The sequence below is a fragment of the Rhinopithecus bieti genome, unplaced genomic scaffold (assembly GCF_001698545.2).
Source record: "Rhinopithecus bieti isolate Rb0 unplaced genomic scaffold, ASM169854v2 scaffold_50922, whole genome shotgun sequence".
Lineage (NCBI taxonomy): Eukaryota > Metazoa > Chordata > Mammalia > Primates > Cercopithecidae > Rhinopithecus > Rhinopithecus bieti.
The window spans coordinates 1,429,707-1,454,801 of record NW_016820247.1 but is presented as its reverse complement, the minus strand read 5'-3'; the positions used below and the strand labels follow the sequence as shown (position 1 = coordinate 1,454,801).

Genomic DNA, 25,095 nt, shown 5'->3' with positions numbered 1-25,095 from the left:
TTTTTGAGACAGAGTATTGCTTTGTCACCCAGGCTGGAGTGCAGTGGCTCAATCTCAGCTCATCTCCCAGTTTCAAGTGATTCTCCTGCCTCAGCCTCCCCAGTAGCTGGGATTACAGGCGCCGCGACCTAGCCCGGCTAACTTTTTGTATTTTTAGTAGACATGGGGGTTTCACCATGTTGGTCAGGCTGATCTTGAACTCCTGACCTCAAGTGATCTACCCACCTCGGCCTCCCAAAGTGCTGGGATTACAGGCGTGAGCCACTGTGCCTAGCCTGGGGTATTCTTATTGTAAAACATTTTACATGGAAAATATACTTTGAATCAGGAGAGAAACATTTCAACACAGCATCATTATTTCTCAGTAAACTGGCACATTTTTCCTAATTTCAGATTATTCTTGGAAATTTTTGTTTGCTTCTATGATATAATAAAATTCTACTTGAAAATTATGTGTTAAACTGATTCCTTCTCCATTTCCAAAAAACAGAGGAAGGGTTATTTTAAACAATAAAGTGGTTGATTATGTTATCCAATGAGTCAGCAGATTTTTTTTTCTGCCTTCACCAGTCATCATTTCTCATTATACACAGAGATCCTCAAAACGAGGAGCAGATACATTCAGTCTGCAGGATCATTTAGCAACTGGAGGAAGGAGAGTAAGTAGCCTAGATTTTTTTAAAGTTCCCACATCCAAACATCCCAAAAGATCATAAAAAGATAAACAAGTGTTCAGAGATTAAATATGGAAAATATAGGTATTGGTTTTGATTCTATAGACAAGAATAAAATGCCACTTGACAGTAGATTTCTCACTTTATAAGTAATCTTGTATTTGATGAATGGCTAAAAACATAGTCAAATGAATTAAATATACATTTAAATAAATGGGCAAATATATATCATCAGTTATCAATTATCAACCCCATCAATTACTTCATCATATCTAAATATATATAATATGTATTTCTCAGCCTGGTGAAGTAAGCCAACCCCATCAATAATCTCATTGTATTTAAATACATATTTAATATATAAATATTCTGCATTAATATATTTAATATTTAATATGTTGATCTATATTAAATATATATTCAGAACATTATCCATTTAAATAAATAATAAATATATTATATTACATATTAATATATACAATATTAAATATATAAATATATGTGCAAATATGATGAGATCATTTAGGGGGTTGGTTTCCTTCACCAGGCTTAGAAAATAGTTTAACTGCTGTAAAATAATCACAAATTTAAAATTATAACACTTTTGCACACTATTTTCAGAGTAGTTTTAGATTTATGAGAAAAGATCGAGCAGATAGGAGCAGAATTCCCATATGACCCATCTCTACTCTCTCACAGTTCCCCTATTAGTAACATCTGCATTTGAGTTGTACATTTCTCACAGTTGATGAACCAATATTGGTACATTATTATTTAACTAAAGTCCATCATTTACATTAGAGTGCACTCTGTATGTTGTATGATAGCTCTATAGGTTCTGACATATGTGAAAGGCCGCAAATGTAGTGTATCTAGGTTAATGTTCTATATGAGGTTGAGAAGAATGTGTATTTTGCTGCAGTTGAATGAGATATAACCATCAATTAAACCCAGGTGACGATAGTACTATTCACTCTATTACATTCTTACTGATTTTCTGCCTGTTTGATTTGCCAGTTACTAACAGAGGAATATTGAAGACCCCAACTGCAACAGTCTATTTGTGTCTATTTCTCCTTGAAGTTTTACCAGATTTTGCCTTATGTATTTTGACACTCTGCTGTGAGGTGCATACACAGGATTGCTATGGCTTGTTGGACAGTTGGCCCCTTTATCATTATGTAATTGCCTTCTTTATTCCTAATAATTTCCTTATCTGAAGTTTGCTTTGTCTGAAGTTAAAATAGTTATTCTAGCTTTCCTTTGATTAGTGTTAGAAAAATATATCTTGTTGGGCATGGTGGCTCATGCTGTAATCTCAGCACTTTGGGAGGGAGGAGGGTCTCTTGAGTTCAGGAGTTCAAGACCAGCCTGGGCAACATAGTGAGACCTCATCTCTACAAAAAATTAAAAATTAGCTTGTTGTGGTGGCACATGCCTGCAGTCCTAGCTACTCAAGAGACTGAGGTGGGAGGATCACTGGAGCTCAGGAGTTCGAGACTGCAGTGAGCCATGACTGTGCCACTGCACTCCAGCCCAGGTGATAGAGTGAGATCCTGTTTCAAAGGTAAAAAAAAGAAAAGAAGAGAAAAATATATCTTTCTCCATTCCTTTTGTGTCTTTATAATTAACATGGATTTCTGGTAAGCAACATAGAGTTGATGCCTGCATTTTATTCATTCTATCAGTCTTTGTCTTTTAATTGGTAGGCCATTTATATTTAAAGTGATTGTTGATAGAGTTGGATTAATATCTCCCATATATTGTTTTCTATTTGTTGCCCTTGTAATTATTTCCCTTTTTTGTTTTCCCCTCTTCATATGGTTTGGCTCTGTGCCCCCACCCAAATCTCAAGTGGAATTGTAATCCCCATAATCCCCACCTGTTGAGAGAGGGACTTGGTAGGAGGTGATTGGGTCATGTGGGTGGTTTCCCCCCATGCTGTCCTCATGATAGTGAGTTCTCACGAGATCTGATGGTTTTATAAGGGGCTCTTTCCCTTCGCTTCCTCTCACCTGCTGCCATGTACGACATGCCTTTGCTTCTCCTTCGCCTTCTGCCATGATTGTAAGTTTCCTAAGGCCTCCCCAGCCATGCAGAGCTGTGAGTCAATTAAACCTCTTTCCTTTATAAATTACCCAGCTTCAGGTAGTATCTTTACAGCAGTGTGCAAATAGACTAATATACCTCTTTTGCTCCCTTTTCTAGTTTTAATTGAGCATTTTATATGATTATATTTTCTATCCTCTCTTAGCATATCAATTATACTTAAAGATATGTTTTTAGAAATTGCCCTAGAGTTTGCAGTACACATTTACAACTAAGTCCACTTTTCAATAACACTATACCATTTCACAGTTAGTGCAGGTACTGTATGAAAGATTATTCCCATGCCTCTCTCCTGTCCCTTAAAGCATTGCAGTTATTTGTTTCATTTATTCATAGACTAATACGACCCAATATATTACTGATATTATTATTTTGAACAGTTATCTATGCAATCAATTAAGGATAGGAAAAAATTCTAGGTTGGTGGATTTTTCTTTCAACACTGTACTCTCTTTTTGCTTGCATGGTTTCTGAGAAGTCTGATGTAATTTTCATCCTTGTTCCTCTATAAGTAAGGTGATAGTTTTTCCTGTTGACTCCTTTCAACATTTTCTCTTTGTTTAATTTTCCACAATTTGTATACAATATGCCTACATTTAGTTTTTTAAAAAATTTATCTTGCTTGTTGTTAACTGATCTTCCTGGATCTGTGGTTTGATGTCTGTTATTAATTTTAGAAAGTTGTCCACTATTATTAGATACCTAGATATCTATTATTTATGTATCTTCCGCTGCTTTCTTTCTTTTCCTTCTGGTATTCCTATTACCTGTATTTTATGTCTTTTGTAATTTTCGTACAGTTCTTGGAAATTTTGTGGGTTTTTCTTTTTTCATATTCTGTTTTCTGCTTCCATTTAAGTTTGGGAAGTTTCCATTGACATACCTTCAAGCTCACTGATTCTTTTGCAGTTGTCAAAAGCATTTCTCATTTCTATTATAATGTTTTTTATTCTCTAACATTTCCTTTTGATTCTTTGAGTTTTCATCTTTCTGTTTATATTACACATTTGTTCTTGCACTTTTCCCAGTTGATCTCTTAGCATATTAGTCATAGCATATTTTAAATTTCCAGTCTCATAATTCCCACATCCCTGCCATATCTGAATATGGTTCTGATGCTTGCTTTGTCTTTTCAGATCTGTGTTTTTTCTTGCCTTTCAGCATGCCTTATAATTGTTCATTGAAAGCAAGGCATGATGTATCAGATAATAGAAAACAAGATAAGTAGACCTTTAGTTTTTATGTTTATCAGGCCAGAAGTCAGACTGTGCTTAATGGTTGTTGTAGCTGTAAGTGTCGGAGGCTTCTATTTTCTCTAATATCTTTATTTTTGTCTCCCCTATTTGTTGTTTTTGGGTTTTCTTAGAGACTCATTCTTAAGCAGAGTCTGTGTCTTGCAACTCTCTCTAGTTGTGATCCACAGTTATTATACCAGAGCACTATTTATGTGATCATAAGATATTGGAGAGTTGATACATTCTATAATGTTATGATAAAAATCTCTATTTTTTAATTCTTATTTCTTTTTAAAAATTTTAGATTCAGAAGGCACATGTGCAGGTTTCCTACATGGATATATTCTGTAATGGTGAGGTTTTGGCTTCTAGTAAACCCATCACCCAAATAGTAAACACTAGAGCCAATAGGTAATTTTTCAATCTGCTCTCCTCTCCCAACTTTCCCTGTTTTGGAGTCCCTAGTATCTATTATTTCACCTTTATATCCATGTGTACCCATTGTTTAGCTCACACTTATAAGGGAGAGTGTGCAGTACTTTATTTTCTGTCTGAGTTATTTCACTTAGGACAATGGCCTCTAGCTCTATTCACGTTGCTGCAAAGGACATGATTTCACTGCTTTTTACGGCCGCATAATATTCCGTAGTTTATATATACCACATTTTCTTTATCCAATCAACTATTGATGGACACTTAGGATGACTCCATGACTTTGCTATTGTAAATAGTACCCCAATAAATATATGAGTGCTAGTGTCATTGATATAACACTTTCTTTTCCTTGGAGTAGATACCCAATAGTGGGATTGCTGGGCTGAATGGTACTTCTATTTTCAGGTATTTGAGAAATCCCCTTACTGTTTTCCGTAAGGGTTGTACTAGTTTACATCATCATCAACAGTGTATATGCATTCCCTTTTCTCTGTATCTTTGCCAACATCTAAAACTTTGCTTTCTAGTTGTCCAAAATCCCTGAGTTGTGAACTTACTTCATAAGAGTTTCTTCTTTTGTTTTTCTCCTTATGTGAGAAACAAAGTGTAGAAGGTGTTCAAACTGTCTAGTTGCCTTTTCTCTAATTCAGATAAAGCTCTGGGATAAAGTTTACCTTGAGGGCATGCTTTTGTTTCTGAATGTATTTCAAGTAGTTATTTTTTTCCTCCCACACGCCAGAAAAAAAGAGGAAAGTTTTGTCCTATCTTCTGAAAGTAAAACTCATTAATGTGTGGATGCTCCCATATGAATGATTCCCTCTGTCTCCGAGTTTTCAACTCTCAAGTTAGTCCACACTCAGCCTTCAGCATTATACCAAATACTGTATAAATGCCCCCCTACCCTTTACTGGCTCCAGTGGTTTTTGCTGTCCTGATAAGCTGTAATTCTCTGTATTCATCTATCTGTTCAGTTTGCAAAGAGGTGGCATGTCCTATGACATCAATTCTCTGCAGATCTAAAAAGAGTTGTTGATTTTTGATTTGCTCATTTTTTTCTTGTTGTGATGATGGGAGTGGAGACTTTCACACCTTTCAAATGTCAGAGCAGAAACCAGAAGTCCTAATAATAATGTTATATATACATAATGTTATATATACATAATGTTGTATACACAAACACACACACACACATATATATCTTCTGACCACATAAAAAGGGGAGGTGCACAGGTCTTATTATTATCATTTTACATGTTAAGAAATTGAGGTTTAAAAAGACTAAATGAGTTTCCATGAGAAATATTGCTAACAGATGAAGCTAAAGTCAAAACCTGGATCTTCTAGCGTCTGCCAGGACTCTTCCAATACTGACCATTATGTTTAGGCATTAATGTATATGAAACAATTTGAAAGAAAAATTTCAGTTTAAGAATAGAGTCATCCATGTTTGGATTTGCTCTGTGGCATAATGTAAAAAGCAATGGCCTGGCATATCCCATAATGAATCTTCTCAGGCCTAATTCAGCCCCCAACTCACTTTTGGACTTCAGAAATTCTCAACAAATGCTGACACAAGCTTTAACTTCTTCATGTGAGTCTGAAGCAAGAATAAACCACATGATCTTGTGACAATGAAGTGAAACAATTCTAGGCTGGATTTAGGCCCTATATTTTTAGAAGTGAGTTTGTGTATCTGTGTATGTCTTAAGTGTGCATGTGTGGAAAGGGGAACTGATTTCTTCAAAATCTTTCTGTACTGCTAAATTAATCCTCTTCCTTAAGTGAAAAAGTTTTGCTGCTTTAATTATTTAAATGAAATGTTATTTTGCCTTCCCATCTGCTCAGCTGACATGATAGTTTATGAATGTGATAATGTTTAAGGCAGAACTTCCTTCTAGGAAATGTCATCTTTTAACAGTCCTTGTGTTTTCTCCTTCCTGTGAATGCTACACCCATTACCAACCACTGGATGGTCTCCAGTTAACTATCACTTCCTCAGAGAAGCTTTCTTTGAACTCATACTAGCACAGAATCTACACTTCCCCTTTCCAACTTAAAGTTTGCATCCTTTGGTATATGTGAACGCACATGAAGAGATTTTTTTTTTTTTTTTTTTTTTTTTTTCTTTTGAGATAGAGTCTTGCTCTGTCGTCCAGGCTAGAAAGCAGTGGTGTTATCTTGGCTCATTCAACCTCTGCCTCCGGGTTCAAGTGATTCTCCTGCCTCAGCTTCCCAAGTAGCTGGGATTACAGGCATGCACCATTACACCCGGCTAATTTTTGTATTTTTAGAAGAGACAGGGTTTCACCATGTTGGCCAAGCTGGTCTCCAATGCCTGACCTCGTGATCCGCCCGCCTCAGCCTCCCAAAGTGCTAGTATTACAGGCGAGCCTGTATACATCTCTTCCGACTGAAGAGATGATTTTATCTGGGTAACCTTTGTACTTCCATGGCTAACAGTCTAGAGCAGTGTTTTCCAGTAGAGCTTTCTGCAATGACAGAGATGTTCTATAACCTGCATATCTGGCCACTGAGCACTTGAAAGGTGTCCAGTGCAAGCAAACTACTAAATATTTTATTGTGATTTAATTTTAAATAACCACATGCTACTAGTGGCTACATATTGGACAGTACAGAACTAGAACAATATTCCTCAAAATCTAAATAAAGATATCAGGAACCTGCATTTTAACCCATTCCTCAGGTTATTCTTACTGGCAATACAGTTTGACAAGTATTGATTAGAATATGATTCTTGAGCCTAGCTTCACATTAGAGTCAGCCGGGGAAGACTTTTGAAAGGAAATGATTCCTGAGTCACATACTCAGAGATTCTATTTTAATTGCTTTGGTATTGGATCCAGATAGTAGTTTTGTTTTATTTTGTTTTTTAAAGCCACCTCCCTGGGCCATTATGTGCAGTCAAGCTTGAGAAACCTAGAACATGTATTCTCATGTGACACTAAGTACATATTAGATAAAAATACAGGCCTGGAGCAGCGGCTCACGCTTGTAATCCCAGCACTTTGGGAGGCCGAGGCAGGCAGATCACAGGGTCAGGAGATCGAGACCATCCTGGCTAACACAGTGAAACCCCGTCTCTACTAAAAATACAAAAAATTAGCCGGTTGTGGTGGTGGGCGCCTGTAGTCCCAGCTACTCAGGAGGCTGAGGCAGGAGAATTGCTTGAATCCAGGAGGCGGAGATTGCAGTGAGCCGAGATCGCGCCACTGCGCTCTAGCTTGGACGACAGAGCGAGACTCCGTTTACAAAAACAAAACAAGACAAAAAATCAGATAAATAGCCTGTACAGATAAATGGCTTGGTTGCATCTATAGTTAGTGATTACAAGTGAAATCTTGTTATGTCACGAGGGATGTTACTGACATCAGTGGTGCAGATGAATTTCTTAATACCAAGTGGAAAAATTCACTTGACATAATCTTTTACAGTGGTGTGAAATTCCTCAACCTTTTGTTTTATCCACAAACTGCACAAATAATACCTCCCTCTGTGACACTTAGAGATGGTGACATGCTGAGAGTTCCCTGAATAATCACCTCTTGAAATACACAAAACTCTTCTAGTTTCCTGGTTGACCGACCCAGGGTTGACGACTCCTCATGAGCCACCTGACAATTCACTCCAGGACAGCAACTGAAGGAAGGCGTTCCCCAACCTGTGTCCTATGAAGGCCTCTGGGTCACCGGTGCTAAAGCCCTCCCCTCTCCACCCTCCTTAGGGAGGTAAACGTCCCAGCAGGAAGTCAAGGCTGGATTGGCGCTCTTCGCGAGCACCCTGGGAATGAGACTTTGGGTCACGGGTGCTAGAGCCCTCCCCTCTCCTCCCGGCCGGTGTGTGGGAAATTGTTCCCGCAGAAAGTAAAGGCTGGCCAGACCGCCCCCAGCACGTAGAGGGAATGAGTCAGGCTCCGGCTCCACGCCGGCATGTAGGGGGCGGATCGCGCCGGCGCTGAGTAGGAAGGAGCTTCAGCCGCCAGCCCGGAACGCAGTGAGTACAGCCACTCAAAGGAAAGCAAAGTCGCTTTGCAGGGGAGCGTCCCATGATTTTCAAAACGTGCTCATGGTTAAAAGAAAATCAAGGCTCAGAATAAATACATTCAAGCACTGTTAATTTTAGCCCAAAGACAGGCGGTACTTGCCAGGAGATTTGGGGAAATCAACATGAAACTAAAAAGGAAATTTTAGTTGGAGTGGAGCAAACAGTATTGATCAGAACATACCGAATACGAATTTTTTCCAAGTCTGCGTAGAAGTTTAAATTACTAGGAAAAATGTAAAGGAGAAGTATTTACTAATAAATGAAACAAAAGTAATAAAATAAAAATGAATTAATATAGTTTGACAAAATATCAGCGGACACTGAAAAGAAAACATTAAAATAATGTTTGAGACTTTTTAGGTTTTGTGCAGGAAGAATTGGAAAAAAATGTGCTGGATGGAGTGATACTCCTTTTCTTTTCCACAAAATTTCATTGTTTTAGAGCGAGGTAGAGCCTTTTAAAGACAGTAAGTTATTGCCAATTCACAATGAAATAAGATCACATGCTCTAAAATGTACAAGAGCTGCATGCAATAACCTTCATTTATCTATAGGTAATAACTGATTGATGTTTATTCAGTAGTCAAAATGAAGCTCATGCACTCTAATTAGCACATCAAATTATTCTCTCCGTTTCAGAGGTGTAGGGCCTTTGTGGAGCCTTCTTTTCAATAAATAATTTGCCACTCTTGAAGGTTAGACATTCTCTTTTTATGAATGTACACATAAAGGTTTTGTTTTGCTTTGCTTGTTGTTAATTAAAATGAGGAGAAAATAATGCGTTATCACCCAATCATGTGTCTTTTTAGTCATAGGTTAGCTTTTCAAGCTTCCTATGACTTCCTGCATCTCTGACCTGTTGCACCTTTGTTATCTTGGCACCTCTGTTATCTTAGCAGCAAGCACCTGCTTCAGCTGACCCTTGAGTCATAACCCATGTAAGTCTCTGTAGGGCTCAACCCCTCTTTGAGCCTAACAGTAGAATTATTATTATATTTATTGAATAGCATTATTGTGTCAATGTTGAAATGTGCCTCAGTGTCTCTTCCTCAACCACATCCCTAAGGAGGATGTTTTCTTAATAGCAATGTGTTTTTGTTTTTGTTTTAAGAAAGTCCACACAATTTCAAATACACATTTTCTTTACTAAAGTTTATGACCAGTTTTGAAGTGATCCTTGTTTTCAGTTAAACTACCTTTAATAATGGCAAATAATATATTTTGTAGGTTGTTGTATATTTAATATTCTCTGCAAGAACACGTTAGGAACAATACATGGCCCTTTAAATATTTGTCATTGTGAAATAAAATAACAAGGAAAGGTGATTTGATTTCAGGTGTACTTTATTCAATACATATATACAAGACGTTATTAATATAACATTAAATTTGCAGGGAAAAAGAAACCACTGGATTATTCTGATTCTATTCCAGAGGACTTATTCCAAAGGGCCAGTGTGCCATATATGAATGAATCCAAGAAGGCATTGTGGAAAGACTCTGTACCCTGTGATAAAATTACTTTGGTGGTGTTTTTTTCTCCTGTATCTTGGGAAACTAAAAATCTGAATTGTATTCAGTGGCCTTTTCCAAATGCTAACTTTATGAAAAAATGTCTAATTCTTGGTTATTTGTGGTTTTAGTCCTTTTCTTCATAGAGGAGCTAGAGCTGTTAAATAAGTTTAGCTGTGTTGTTCACTAAAACTTTCTGCAGTGATGGAACCTACATGGGATACTTTTTTTTTTTTGTAATGTACTAAAATTGTCTTCAGATCTTAGAAGAAGTTAGGCTTTCAAGCCCTGAAAACAAAGTTGTTCTTTTTAAATTGTAGGCTAGTGTTCAAAAATATTTGCTGACAGAATAAATGAGCATGAAGTACAAACATAATATATACTTCTGTCATGTCCTAACCATCCACAGAAAGGAGTCTTAGCATACTTTTGAAAAATTTGATAAATATGTTAATCACAATTTGTTCACAGATTCACATCTCAATTGTTTCATTTTTTTTTTTAATTTCAGAAGCTCCTGAAAAGTACATCAAGTCTGAAGTGAACCAGCTAAACTCATCAAGACTGGAACCATGAGCAATAATGGAGCAGACCTAACCTTTGGTTACATCTCCTGTTTTGTAGCTATCCTTTTGTTTGGCTCAAATTTTGTGCCACTTAAAAAATTTGATACTGGTGATGGTAATTATTTTTCCTTGATTGTTAACGTTATGTTATTTTTAAAAATGAAGTTACTTTTTTGGTCTTTTAAAAGTACAGCTACGAAAATAAATCATGTTGATCTTGATACCTAATGAATAGAGCTTAAAATTAATCATTTGACAGTGCCCATAGCAGTTTGTCTGCAAGTCAGAATAGGAGAACCACTAAGGTTGTTTCATGGTAAAGCTAGGGAGGTTACTGTCAGGAAAGCTCTTGGGCCATTATATGAATGGAAGAAATTTATAGTCAGTTCTACTAATAACGCTTGTTTTGAAAACATGAATCTTCAACATGATTGATATATTAGAGAACAATTTAAGCATAACAGATTTTTAGCTTGCTTATGTGCAATTTTGTCTATGAGAAAGCTCTAGATAAACACAGAAAGCTGCACCTAGATGAATAAAGATGTGTGATAATACACACAATGCACGCATACACCCACACATCCTTCAAATATCGACCAGCTCCCTTAGTTCACCACATGTGGTTATGAAGTATTCCACCCGACCACATCTGCTGTCAGAACTCCTCACCCAACACCTTCACAGTAACTCTTAAGCTGCAACCCTTTGGATGCCCACTTCCAGGAGCAAACTTCTGGACTTTTTCAATTCAAATGCCCTATTTATTATAGCGTTCATATAATTAACCAGTTAACCAGTTAAAACTGTACTACCATTTTAATTAGGTTGAGTGTTGTTCCCCTAGTCCCATTTTCCCCATATGCTCTGCAGGTTTTACTGCATGATTTTGCATAGTGCAGTGATTTCAAGGAATGCACTTGTTACATCATAGCAGAACTGACTAATGTGAATTTTGGAGAAGGAGAAGCAAGAGTTATTTGTATTTACCTGACTTCCATATTGAAGCCAGGAGAAGGAATTGAGATTGATAGTGAACACATGTTTGGATTACTTCTTTGGTAGTATTTATTACCTGACCACAGTTGTGTTATTTCCCCAGTTCTTTGTCTTCGTGCACTTAGAAAATATGATTACAAATTGTTTTCCTCCAGGGCCTTTCTTCTTTTTTCCTCTGGAGTTAGGACAAGAATAGGAACTACCTGAGGAACAAAAAAAAAAAAAAAAATGGGTAGAGGATCTAGCTTTTAATCTTCCACAATTAGCTTTGTGATCCTGGGCAAATATTACCAGCTCTGCTGTTTTCAGTTTCTCATTTGTAAAGCGAACAACTTATAAAATGAAGTTTCTTTTCATCTCTGTGATTCTACTCTTTTTTATTTTTTATTTTTCATTTTTTTGAGGGGACAGAGTCTCACTCTTGCACCGAGGATGGAGTGAAGTATCATAATTTTGGCTCACTGCAACCTCTGCCTTTAGGGTTCAAGTGATTCTCATGTCTCAGCCTGCCAAGTAGCTGGAACTACAGGCACACACTACCACACTCGGCTAATTTCTTGCATTTTTAGTAGAGATGGAGTCTCACCATGTTGTACAGGCTGGTCTCGAACTCCTGAGCTCAGGCAGTCCACCCACTTCGGCCTCCCAAAGTGTTAGGATTGCAGACGTGAGTCACCACGCCTGGCTGATTCTACTCTTTTGTCATAGAGATTAGCAGCCATTTTTTCTCTCTCCTCCACCATGAGATTGAATCCAAGAAGGGCAACAATCTTCCAAAGTTAGTGCTAGAAGTAATCCATTGAGTTTTAACTGCCTCAGTATTTCTTTCAATGTCAACTATTTCGTCATCCTTTTAATCTCTAAATCCTTAATGACGCAGAAGCCTCAAAAAGGTACAGATACACCTCATCACTAGGTTATCTTCAGATAACTGGAAAATGGCAACTCAAAGTAAAGAAAGTAGAGTAACCTTGACCTAGAAAGCTAATTCTCAGCTTTATAATGCCTGACTCATCATAGGCATTGAACTCTAACTGTATGAGGCCTATGTATGACCATAAATCATTTTATTTTTATCCCAGAGGTGGCACAAATGGTCACTGAAGGTTTAAATTACTGTCATGCTATTCTGAAGTACTTACTGCCATGTTTTGGGGATGCAGGAGTACTCAGTGTGGCATCTGAATGAGAATATACACTTGGTCTTGCCATCACTCTTTGGCCGAAAATTCTTGATTTGTCTAATAGGAGAAAAAAATAATATTAAGCCAGAGCACACCATGTCTAAGCCTTGGAGTCGACCTGGGTTTAAATTCCAGCTCAACAAACTACTACCTGTTTGGACACATTGCTTAATTGCAGATTCATTTTCTCTATCTTTGAGCTAGGGTTAATTATGATGCAGAGTAGTCATAAGAATGAAATGTGCAAAGTCCATGGCATATGGCATTCAATAAATTGTGGCCATTCCTATAATACCACCTCATAGATATTCCTGAGCACAAATTTATTCAATTCAGTTTGAACCACTAACACCGAGTTTGTTTATTTCCAGGAATGTTTCTCCAGTGGGTCCTTTGTGCTGCCATATGGTTGGTTGCCTTGGTGGTCAATCTGATATTACATTGCCCAAAGTTTTGGCCTTTTGCAATGCTTGGAGGCTGCATTTGGGCAACAGGTAATGTCTGATATAATTTATACTTTTATTATGTAACATAATGATCAAAATAATTCTTGTTCACAATAGGAGGAAATAGCACAAACAGTGATTCTGATAACCCTTAGTCATAGATACTCGAAATTAACTACTTTCTTGCCTTCACATGCTCAATGAATATTTTTGGTGCCTTTCCTGATTTGTTCCACCTGATTTATTCCTCTAAATGATTTACTTTTAAGTTCCTGGTAGAAAATTATTATAGTAAAAACATTTTAATTATTCTCCATCTATTCAAGCATAACTCATTTATTATTTCAGTGTGTTCTGCCCCCTTTTTTCTAGCATGTTTATCAGAAAATATTTATTAAATAGTAATCTCTACTAATATCATTTTAGGGCTTAACCTAATTAGGCCAATGTGAAGATACTTCATTTCAAAAGGGCTAGTTAACAGAAAAGCAAAGTAAACAAAAATATCTCTGTTTCCTTATCAGTACCTGAAATTATATAATTAGAATTCATAACTTGGCTTGGTCAATCAAGAAGTGTTTCCCTTCAATTAATATAAATACACCCCAGGAGATCTTTTTTTCTTCAGCAAAGAGAATTCCAAGTATCAATGATCTTTAGAAATAATTTCATTAAGAGCAAATACATGTGAAAATGTTAAAAATTTATTTAAAAAATTAAAATTAAAATTTATTTATTACCCACTTAATTTGAGTCTCTGAGGAGTTAAATGATTTAGTGAAGTTCATAAGTTAGAAGACAAAAGAGTTAGCTTTTAGATTTCCACCAGGATTTACATTATTATACCTCACTTAGACCTCCGTATGATTGCTTGTCATATCTAATAGAGGGAGAGGAACAGACAAAACATCCATCCATCCTGCAGATCTTTATAGCCATGAGAGTATTTCTGTTCACCCAGCAGATTCCACTGAGTTTCTGTGGGGAAAGAGTCCAATTTGAGATATGTTGCAAATGTGCATGCCATAGGTTGGAGCAACTGAGAGCATATAGGGCATAGCAGAATGGGAGGGGGCCAATGATAACATAGAGATTTGATTACAGGTGATTAGGAGGGTGGTGGTATTGACACATGTGAGGAAAGGAAAAAGAACATGTTTGAAAGGGAAAAGGATGGGTTCAGCTTGGCCCTTTCTGAGCATGAACATCCTAATGTTTCCACCATAGAAAACATCTGGTTGGAGATTTCTTCTTGATGGTTTGGAGAATAATATTAAAACTCTAAAGTAGGTCCAGGTTAGAGCTGTAGCACTGGGAACATGCACCTTTAGCTGGTAGCTGAAATCATGAAATTAGGTCAAGTACCCAAAGGACAATAAAGCAAGGGGACAAATATGTTCAAGGGAAAATCTTTAGGAGGTACCTTAATCCAGAAGGAATGATGAAAAATAGCAGCTAGAGAAAGAGCTAAAGAGAGAAACAGGAGGAGAATCAAGTGATGAAGACATCATGGAATCCTAAAGAGATAACCTTTCAAGAAGAGATTGTAGGACAGACCAAAAATATATATGCATATGGATTTGGCCCTCAGTGACCCTCAAAACATAAGAGAGTGAATGTGGAAATCCAGAAGACAAATCAGCAATCATGGAAGAGCAAATTCTGGGCCTGTTTTATGGCCAAAGATTTCTGCCAGTAATTGGCCCTAGTTCAAGTCTAAGAGGATGGTCACTGATAACTTATCACTGACAGCTTCCATGAAGAGTCACAGAATAGAGAGCTATGCGAAGGGCGAGAAACCTCTGTACAATTAGGAGTTCAACATTTTTCTTTATAGACTTTTTCCCTAAGCCTAGTTCTTTTAGCAATCATAATCATAAATTTAATGCCAAAATGTGGTTATCTTACTTCAAAATAAGGAACTGTGCTTTACTAAATTTGTCCAAATCCCATCCACTTCAGTTGAAGTTAGAATAAAAACTAATTCTATTTATAAATGTATTTTCTATATTGGAAATGACATGTTTCTTCTGTATATTACATCTGCAGGGAACATTGCTGTTGTCCCAATTATCAAAACCATTGGATTAGGCCTTGGAATCTTAATCTGGGGATCATTTAATGCCTTAACTGGCTGGGCAAGCTCAAGGTAATTCAAGTCAAATTAGTTCAACTAAGATTTCCTGCACCCATATTCTATGTAAGGCAAGTGTTTACTGAGAGGAATAACATGTGATTCTTATTCTCACAGAGTTTATAGCTGGTAAAACATACACATCAAATATGCCACCTTCTATTGCTATTTGCCCTAAATTCTTAATATTTAGAATATGTAGAAATTAAATATATTTACAGGCTTATGCCTGTAATCCTAGCACTTCGGGAGGCCGAGCCGGGCAGATCACAAGGTCAGGAGATTGAGACCATTCTGGCTAACACGGTGAAACCCCGTCTCTACTAAAAATACAAAAAATTAGCCGGACGTGGTGGCAGGCGCCTGTAGTCCCAGCTGCTGGGGAGGCTGAGGCAGAAGAATGGCATGATCCCCGGAGGCGGAGCTTGCAGTGAGACGAGATCACGCCACTGCATTCCAGCCTGGGCAACAGAGCGAGACTCTGTCTCAAAATAAATAAATAAATAAATAATAAATAATCTAGATATTTGATCAAGATATAGTGTAGCATTAAATCTGGCAAACAGAAGTAGAGAGAGAAAAAAGAAACTGATGTTTATTGTCCCTTTCTATTGTGTGACAATTTGCTGGACATGTGCTATGCATCATTATCATCTCACTTTCACAAATACATGAAGTAAGCACTATCTTAGAGTAGATACACAAAGAGGTTAAGTAACTTACTGTAGGTCACAGAACTATGAAGCTACAATTCAAACCCAGGTCTTCTAGTTCCAGAGCACATATTCTTCCCTCTAGAACAGGGTTGGCAAACCATGGCCTGGTTTCCCAGCCATTTCTATAAATAACGTTTTATCAGAACACAGCCAAACCCATCCATTTAAGGACTGTCTATGGCTGTTTTTCTATTACAGTGGCAGAGTTGAGCAGCAAGGGAATAACTGACCCTCAAAGCCTAAATTATTTACGGTCTGGCCTTTGAGAAAAAGTTTGCCAGCCTCAGCTCTAGCGTTGTGCTGTCCAATAGAGTAGCCAGAAACCACAGGAGGTCATTTATATTTAAATTTAAATTAATTTAAATTGATAAAATTAAACCTCCAGTTTCTTGATTGCACTAGCCACATTTGGTGTGCTCAGTAGCTACATATGGGGAGAGGCTACTCTTTTGTGCAGTGAAGATAGAGAACAGTCCCATCATTACACAAAGTTCTATCAGACTGGTGCTCTTGGTCAGCATTAAGATTAACACTCAAATCAATTTTGGAAAAATGAGTAGAATGTAGGGTGTTATTCTCATCTTACCTTTTGGACTCCCTTTCCACTCAAAGCATTATAACCACCTCAAAACAACAAAACAAACCAACTTACTAACTTCCAATACATTCTCTCCCATCCTTTCCCCATTCCCCACCTCCTGCTATTTTCTTTTTCTTTTCCTTCTTTTCTCCTTTCCTCTTGCCCCTGGATGGTTCTCAGTGATTCTTGGTGATGATCACAGCAATGTCAAGGTAGGAAAAAAAAAAATCTGTGGTGATGACAGAGTAGGGATATTTAACCTAGAAGTTTTTAAAAAGTCTACTCCAAACACTATACAATATCGTATACAATACAATATTGTAACCAATTAATTAACCTTCCATGAGTCAGGTGAACTATTTTTTCCTACTTCTTTTTTAGTCTTACTAAAGAGTCATTCACAAGTACTTTTATGTATACTAACTCATTTAATCTTTGTAACAAACTTATAAGGTAGGTACAATTATTATCCTATTTTAAACATGGGAAGCTGGGCACGTTGGCTAATGCCTGTAATCCCAGCACTTTGGGAGGATGAGGTGGGTGGATCACTTGATTTCAGGAGTTCAAGACCGGCAAAACCCTGCCTCTACTAAAAATACAAAAATTAGCCAGGCTTGGTGACAGGCACCTGTAGTCCCAGCTACTTGGGAGGCTGAGGTAGGAGAATAGATTGAATTCGGGAGGCAGAGGTTGCAATGAGCCAAGATCATACCACTGTACTCCAGCCTGGGTGACAGAGCAAGCCTCCATCTCAAAAAAAAAAAAAAAAAAATTGGAAATTGAGGCACAGTGAAAATCAGTAACTTACCCAAAGTCACAACTAATAAGTGAGTGAGCTAGGATTTGAACCCAGGAATCTGGCCCCGAGTCCATGCCCTTAAACATTATGGTGAAACATCTTAACAATATTTAATTTGATGTGACTTTCTGGATTTTCAGGTTTGGCTGGTTTGGACTGGATGCAGAAGAAGTACCAAATCCGCTGCTGAATTACGTTGGAGCCGGGCTCTCAGTAGTAAGGTACACAGTCATTTCTAGTGATTTTGCTGTTCTTAAAAACATGGAGAGTGCTTTTTTAAGGATCCTGATATGTTTACATTTTTAAACCTACATTTCATAAAATCCACACGCTTGTTCCTCAGATTCTTCATTTACAATGACTGGTTTTAGAGGATAAAAAGTACCAGATTTGGGGGGCAGGAGCCCCAGCTTTAGCTCTCCAAAACTCTGAGAACCTGGAAAATCATTTAACTGCTCTTAAGCTTAGTTTTATCATCTATAACATGTAGAAAATCATCACACATAGCTTATCAATGAAAATCAAATATTTTGCAAACTAAAACATGCTATTGCAAAAAAGCGTTCTGCTGGCTTCCTGATGCCCCTGGAGTAGTCACTGATTCTCTCTTTTATGTACGACTCACTTCCTGTCTCACCTAGTTTCCACTTCCCTGTCTCCTCACTCACTCTTCTCAACCTAGCTAGACAGCTTTCACCTGTGAGAACACATACTCTTTTGAATGCCCATGTTTGGTTGCATCTGTGTCTAGCTGTATGCACTCTATGAATAAGGGGAAAATGTCTTTGAATCTCTATATGGCAGTGTTCAGTCTGTTTATGTGATGGATGATGTATGTTGATTTGCATATGTGGAACCAGCCTTGCATTCCAGGGATGAAGCTGACTTGATCATGGTGCATAAGTTTTTTGATGTGCTGTTGGATTCAGTTTGCCAGTATTCAGATTCATTTTGCCAGTACTGAGGATTAGGATTTTCACATCAATGTTCATTAGGGATATTGGCCTGAAGTTTTCTCTTTTCACTGTGTCTCTGCCTGGTTTTAGTATCACAATGATGCCGGCTTCATAAAATGAGTGAATGAAGAGTTCTTCCTTTTCAATTGTTTGGACTAGTTTCAGAAGTATTGGTAGCAGCTCCTCTTTGTACCTCTAGTAGAATTTGGCTGTGAATCCATCTGGTCCTGGGATTTTTTTTTTTTTTTTTTTTTTTGGTTGTAGGCTATTAATTACTGCCTCAATTTCAGAACTTGGTATTGGTTTATTCAGGGATTCAACTTCTTCCTGGTTTAGTCTTGGGAGGGTGTATGAGTCCAATAATTTATCAATTTCTTCTAGATTTTCTAGTTTATTTGCATAGAAGTGGGGTTTTTTGTTTGTTTTGTTTTGTTCTGAGATGGAGTCTCACTCTGTTGCCCAGGTTGGAGTGCAGTGGTGCAATCTCAGCTCACTGCAACCTCTGCCTCCTGGGTTAAATGATTCTCCTGCCTCAGCCTCCTGAGTAGCTGGGATTACAGGTACCTGCAACCATGCCTGGCTAACTTTTGTATTTTTAGTAGCGATGGGGTTTCACCATGTTGGCCAGGCTGGTCTCAAACTCCTGACCTCAAGTAATCCACCCTCCTTAGCGCCCCCTCAAAGTGCAGGGATTACAGGTGTGAGCGACTGCACCCAGCCTGCACAGAAGTGTTTATAGTATTCTCTGATGGTAGTTTGTATTTCTGTGGGGTCAATGGTGATATCCCCTTTATCATTTTTTATTGTGTCTGTTTGATTCTTCTCTCTTTTCTCCTTCGTTAGTCTAGCTGGCAGTCTATATATTTTGTTAATTTTTTCAAAAAAACAGCTCCTGGATTCATTGATTCTTGGGGGGGTTTGTGTGCGTGTGTGTGTGTGTGTGTGTGTGTGTCTATCTCCTTCAGTTCTGCTCTGATTGTAGTTATTTCTTGTCTTCTGCTAGCTTTTGGATTAGTTTGCTCTTGCCTCTGTTGCTATTTTAATTGTGATGTTAGGGTGTCAATTGGAGATCTTTTAGTTTTCTGATGTGGGCATTTAGTACTATAAATTTTCCTCTTAACACTGCTTTAGCTGTGTCCCAGAAATTCTGGTACATTGTCTCTTTGTCCTTATTGGTTTCTAAGAACTTCTTTATTTCTGCCTTAATTTCGTTTTTTACCCAGGAGTCATTCAGGAGCAGGTCGTTCAATTTCCATGTAATCTTGTAGTTTTTAGTGAATTTCTTAATCCTGAGTTCTAATTGATTGCACTGTGGTCTAAGAGACTGTCTGTGATTTCACTTATTTTGCATTTGCTGAGGAGTGTTTTACTTCCAATTATGTGATCAATTTTAGAATAAATGCTATGTGGCACTGAGAAGAATGTATATTCTGTTGATTTAGGGTAGAGAGTTCTGCAAATGTCCATTAAATCCACTTGATCCAGAACTGGGTTCAAGTCCTGAATATCCCTGTTAATATCCTGTTAATTTTCTGTCTTATTGATCTGTCTAATATCAACAGTGGGGTGTTAACGCCTCCCATTATTATTGTGTGGGAGTCTAAGTCTCTTTGTAGGTCTCTAAGAAATTGTTTTATGAATCTGGGTGCTCCTGTATTAGGTGAATATATATTTAGAATAGTTAGCTCTTCTTGTTGAATTGTTCCCTTTACCATTATGTAATCCCCTTCATCTTTTTTTATCTTTGTTGGCTTAAAGTCTGTTTTGTCAGAGACAAGGATTGCAATCCCTGCTGTGTTTTGCTTTCCATTTGCTTGGTAAATTTTCCTCCATCCCTTTATTTTAAGTCTATGTGTGTCTTTGCATGTGAAATGGGTCTCCTGAATACACACTGATAGGTCTTGACTCTATCCAATTTGCCAGTCTGTGTCTTTTATTTGGGGCATTTATCCCATTTACATTTAAGGTTAATATTGTTATGTGTGAATTTGATCCTGTCATCCTGATGCTATCTGGTTATTTTGCACACTTGTTGATGCAGTTTCTTCATAGTGTCATTGATCTTTATATTTTGGTGTGTTTTGCAGTGACTGGTACCAGTTTTCTTTTCCATATATAGTGCTTCTTTCAGGAGCTCTTGCAAAGCAGGCCTGGTGGTAACGAAATCTCTCAGCATTTGCTTGTCTAGAAAGGATTTTATTTCTCCTTCACTTTGAAGTTTCATTTGGCTGGATATGCAGTTCTGGATTGAAAATACTTTTCTTTAAGAATATTGAATATTGGCTCCCAATCTCTTCTGGCTTATGGAGTTTCTTCTGAGAGATCTGCTATTACTCAGATGGGCTTCCCTTTGTAGGTGACCTGGCCTTTCTCTTAGCTGAGCTCCCCTTAACATTTTTTCCTTCATTTTGACCTTGGAGAATCTGATGAGTATGTGTTTTGGGGTTGATTTCTCATGGAGTATCTTAGTGGTGTGCTCTGTATTTCCTAAATTTGCATGTTGGCCTGTCTTGCTGGGTTAGGGAAGTTCTCCTGGATAAAATCCTGCAGTGTGTTTTCCAGCTCATTTCCATTCTCCCCATCTCTTTCAGGTACTCCAATCAATCATAGGCTCAGTCTTTTACATAGTGTTATATTTCTTAGAGACTTTATTCGTTCTTTCTTCCTCTAATCTTGTCTGCATGCTTTATTTCAGCAAGGTGGTCTTCAAACTCTGCTATCCTTTCTTTTGCTTGTTTGATTTGGCTACTGATACTTATGTATGATTCACGAAGTTCTCATGCAATGTTTTCAGCTCCATCGGGTCATTTATGTTTCTCTCTAAACTGGTTATTCTTCTTAGCAGCTCCCCTAACCTTTTATCAAGGTTCTTGGCTTCTTTGCATTGGATTAGAACATGCTCCTTTAGCTTAGCAGAGTTTTTTATTACCCATCTTCTGAAGCCTGCTTCTGTCAGTTCATCCATCTCATCCTCCATCCAATTCTGCACCCTTGCTGGAGAGGCATTGTGATCATTTGGAGGGGAAGAGGCACTCTGGCCTTTTGGGTTTTGGCATTTTTTCATCAATTCTTTCTCATCTTCATGAGTGTGTCTAGTTTTGATCTTTGAGGCTGCTAACCCTTGAATGGGGTTTTCTGTAGGGACATTTTGTTGTTGATGCTATTGTTGCTGCTTTCTGTTATTTTTTCTTTCAATGGTAAGGTTGTAGCAGGACGAGCCGCAGACAAAACTCCTCAGACACCGAGTTAAAGAAGGAAGTGGTTTATTCGGCCTGGAGCATTGGGCAAGACTTCTGTCTTAAGAGCCAAGCTCCCCGAGTGAGCAATTCCTGTCTCTTTCAAGGGCTCACAACTCTAAGGTGGTTCACGTGAGAGGGTCGTGATCGATTGAGCAAGCAAGGGGTACGCAACTGGGGCTGCAGGCACCGATAATCAGAATGAAACAGAACAGGACAGGGATTTTACAATGCCTTTCCATACAATGTCTGGAATCTATAGATAACATAACCGGTTAGGCCGGGGTCGATCTTTAACTACCAGGCTTAGGTCAGGCAGGCCCAGGCCTGGTTTCAGGTCTGGTTCCTTGGTTTTGGGTCTGGTTCCTAGGCACCGGGCTATCTGCCTTTAGTTTTGCTTCTCTTTCCTTTTCTGAATATAAAACAATATAAAACAATATGAGAGGGTCTGTCTCTCTTCTCTCATTTCCTCCCTTTAAGACTCTCACTTTTATTAGTGGGAATTCTCACTCTTATTTTGCTACTTATGTCTTCCTGTACAATAGATTGATAGTGATTCATATAGTACATTTGTACTGAAGCGTTTTGGTGAACTAAGGTAGCGATGAAGCTTTTATCATTTAGAAGTACAGGTAGCAAACAAAGGAGCAGTAAGTAGCTTCTTATTACTATTATAATTCCTATTATAAGAGTTTTAAATCCTCTTAGTGCTGGGAACTAATTTCTAAACATGGCCTCAGGATCAAATCTATGCCACACTTGCACGGGCACATGTGCCAGTTTCGTTATATCTTTAACTATGTCTTTAACTACTTGCCCTTGATCATCTGTATGTAGACAGCAATTAGTAAGGTTAAATTTTCTACAAAATTATCTTTCAGCTGCTAGCAAGTAGTTAAGAGTCAATCTATTTTGACAGATAGCATTTCTCATCTGAGTTTCTTGCCGGGCCAGAACACTCAAGGTTTTACCAGTTTTATTAGTGATGATCTTCAAGACAGCTTGCAACCATATGATTTGGTTGAGCAAGTAAATGGGGTCCAGTATCCTCACGAGTCATCTTGTGCCTAACTGGCAGGCCTATAGTATTGTATAATTTTTTTAGGAGGCCGTTTATCATCTTTTAATTATCTATGGCTACACTTCGCTTTTCGCGGGAAGCATAGACAGAGAAGCTTAGGAGTTTGCCTGTTGTTACAGGCATTAGGAAGAAAGATGGCTTAATAGTGCCTATAACACAACTACCTGTCCACTGCTCAGGTAGCTTAGCATAGGCCTTATGTCTACATATCTAGTATAACCTAGTGGGGCTGTCCAGTCCCAGAGGGATACTGGGTGGGCCTAAGCGGTCTGCAACTTTGGGAATTTACTAAATGGATTTTCTTAGTATGGTTTGAACTGTACTAGGTGGCTGTTTTGTAGTACTAGTACACAGTTTTGCCTAAGGCAGCTGAATCTTTCTATAGGAAGGGTGAAGTCTTCCCCACTCTTGCTATATAGTATTGTCTAATGATTGAGGCTTTTAGGTCTTAGAAACTATCAGGGTGATTTTTTTTTGAGCCAGGAATTTATCAGGAACTGGGTCTTGGGCTAATTGTAGGTACTAATTCTTGGGCTTCCTATGGTCATTGATCTCCCATTACAGTTTCTCCACATATATAGCATGAAATGACATTGAGAGACTGGGCTACATGCTCGGCTAATTGCAAAACAAATTTCTTGTTTTCCTGGAATTTCTGGTACTGGCACATTCAGTTCATCATAGAAGTTTTGAAATACTGGCTCAGGAGAGCGTTTATAAACTTTTCTTCAAACTGTAATATTTACTTGAAGATCCAGTCCAGCCTCATCAATTTTAGGGTTACACCTTCCCCTTTTTTCCAGCAAGGATTAAGGGGTTAGTTATTACTGGTTCTAAGGGGTTCCACTGACTACTGGCACAGGAATGGCCACTTTTCTCTTTTTTGAATGTGGACAGGATTTTTTTTTTTATTTTTTATTTAAGTAGCCTAAATGACACAAGACCGGTATGTACATTTATTTTACATAGTCTTAATTTATGATAAATGTACTTATTTTCTGTCATATAGCCTCTTTCTTAATTAAGAGAACTACATCATATTTTAACTTATTATTATTAATGACAGCACAGGCATCAAATTTTAGGTGACTTGTTTGAGCACCTCTCTTTTTTTCTGTTTTGACTAACACTTTGCTTGTATCATTTATGAGCCTTCACCAGTCTTCAGTTTTAATCTTATTTTAAAACTCTGGTCATGCGAGGCTCAAATGGGTCATAGCACACATCAGGTTGGTCATTTCTCAGGCTACATACCTTGTATAGAATAATATTATACAAACAAGTTTTTTTAGAGTTCCAGTACACTTATAATAACCATAAAATAATAGGACCATAGCAACCTTTTGTCATACCTCAGTGACTTGATGTATACACTGGGAATAGCCTTCAGTTTGAGGAAGGTCAGTTGAAGTCCTTACTGTACAAGTTCAAATTTTAAGGAAAATGAGTCCTGCAATGAGTTTCCTCATGCTTCAGCTGTGCGTGGACCAGTCAGCCTCCAAGTATGACTAGAGCAGGGCTTGTCGTCTTCTTCAGAGTCACTTGGCAGGGATTGGTGAAGCTGCTGTCATCCACGTATGGCTCCCAGTCTACTGATGTTTAAGGTTGGTCTCAGAGGTTGGGCCTACTAGAATAAACTGAGTCTAATACCTCTACACAGTTATGTTCAACTGGGCTCTCTGATACATGGAGCAAGGTGACGGGGTTTAGGGTATTGTAAACTTCAATGGTTATGTGGGGATTTTCACAGAGCAAGCTTTGGTATCTAGTTAGTCTAGCATTCGTTGGCTAATGATGTCCTTTAGTATTTATCAAAGTCACCATAGCATGGGGGGACTTTATGTTTAGGTTTTGCCTAAGAGTTAGCTTATCTGCTTCTTGTGCTAACAGGGCTGTTGATGCCAGGGCCCTTAGACATGGGGCCAGCCTTTGGAAACCCCATATAGTTGTTTTGCAAGATAGGCCACTGGCCTTGGCCAGGACCCTGCAGTCTGGGTTAAAACTCCAACTGCCATTTTTTTTTTCTGACACATGGGGTGTAAAGGGTTTTGTCAAGCCAGGTAGCCCCAGGGCTGGGGTTAACATGAGTTTTTCTTTTAACTCTTGAAAAGCTTGTTGCTGTTGGTTGTAATAGATGTAGTTTATCTAATCTACATTTTTATTAACTGTCACCTACTAAAATATTGACTTAAATCTTGTAGCTATCTGATTTTAAGCTTTAAATTGATCTGGTATTCTTTATGGGGCTCCAATTGCATCTAAATAGATGTGAGAGTTGAAAGACCTATAAGGGGCTTCTCTCGCTTTACAATGTCTTATTTTTTTCTCCTTCTGGTTGATGAAATGCCAGGGTGAAAGGGATAGCCAA

The 25,095-nt window shown here is 38.0% G+C and overlaps 1 protein-coding gene across 3 annotated transcripts in view; it reads left to right on the top strand.

The window, feature by feature from the left end:
- TMEM144 (transmembrane protein 144) overlaps nt 1–25,095 on the top strand; it is a 70,139-nt gene that overhangs the window by 1,541 nt on the left and 43,503 nt on the right. The window contains exons 1-5 of one of the 3 annotated variants that reach the window (XM_017859696.1): nt 8,231–8,464; nt 10,539–10,708; nt 13,148–13,270; nt 15,272–15,371; nt 17,595–17,675. In XM_017859696.1, the coding sequence (XP_017715185.1) occupies nt 10,600–10,708; nt 13,148–13,270; nt 15,272–15,371; nt 17,595–17,675 (413 nt within the window). In that variant the 5' untranslated portion in view covers nt 8,231–8,464; nt 10,539–10,599. Of the gene's footprint in view, nt 1–8,230; nt 8,465–9,095; nt 9,454–10,538; nt 10,709–13,147; nt 13,271–15,271; nt 15,372–17,594; nt 17,676–25,095 lie in introns of those variants that run through there. The other 2 variants (XM_017859697.1, XM_017859695.1) reach the window with 2 other exon arrangements.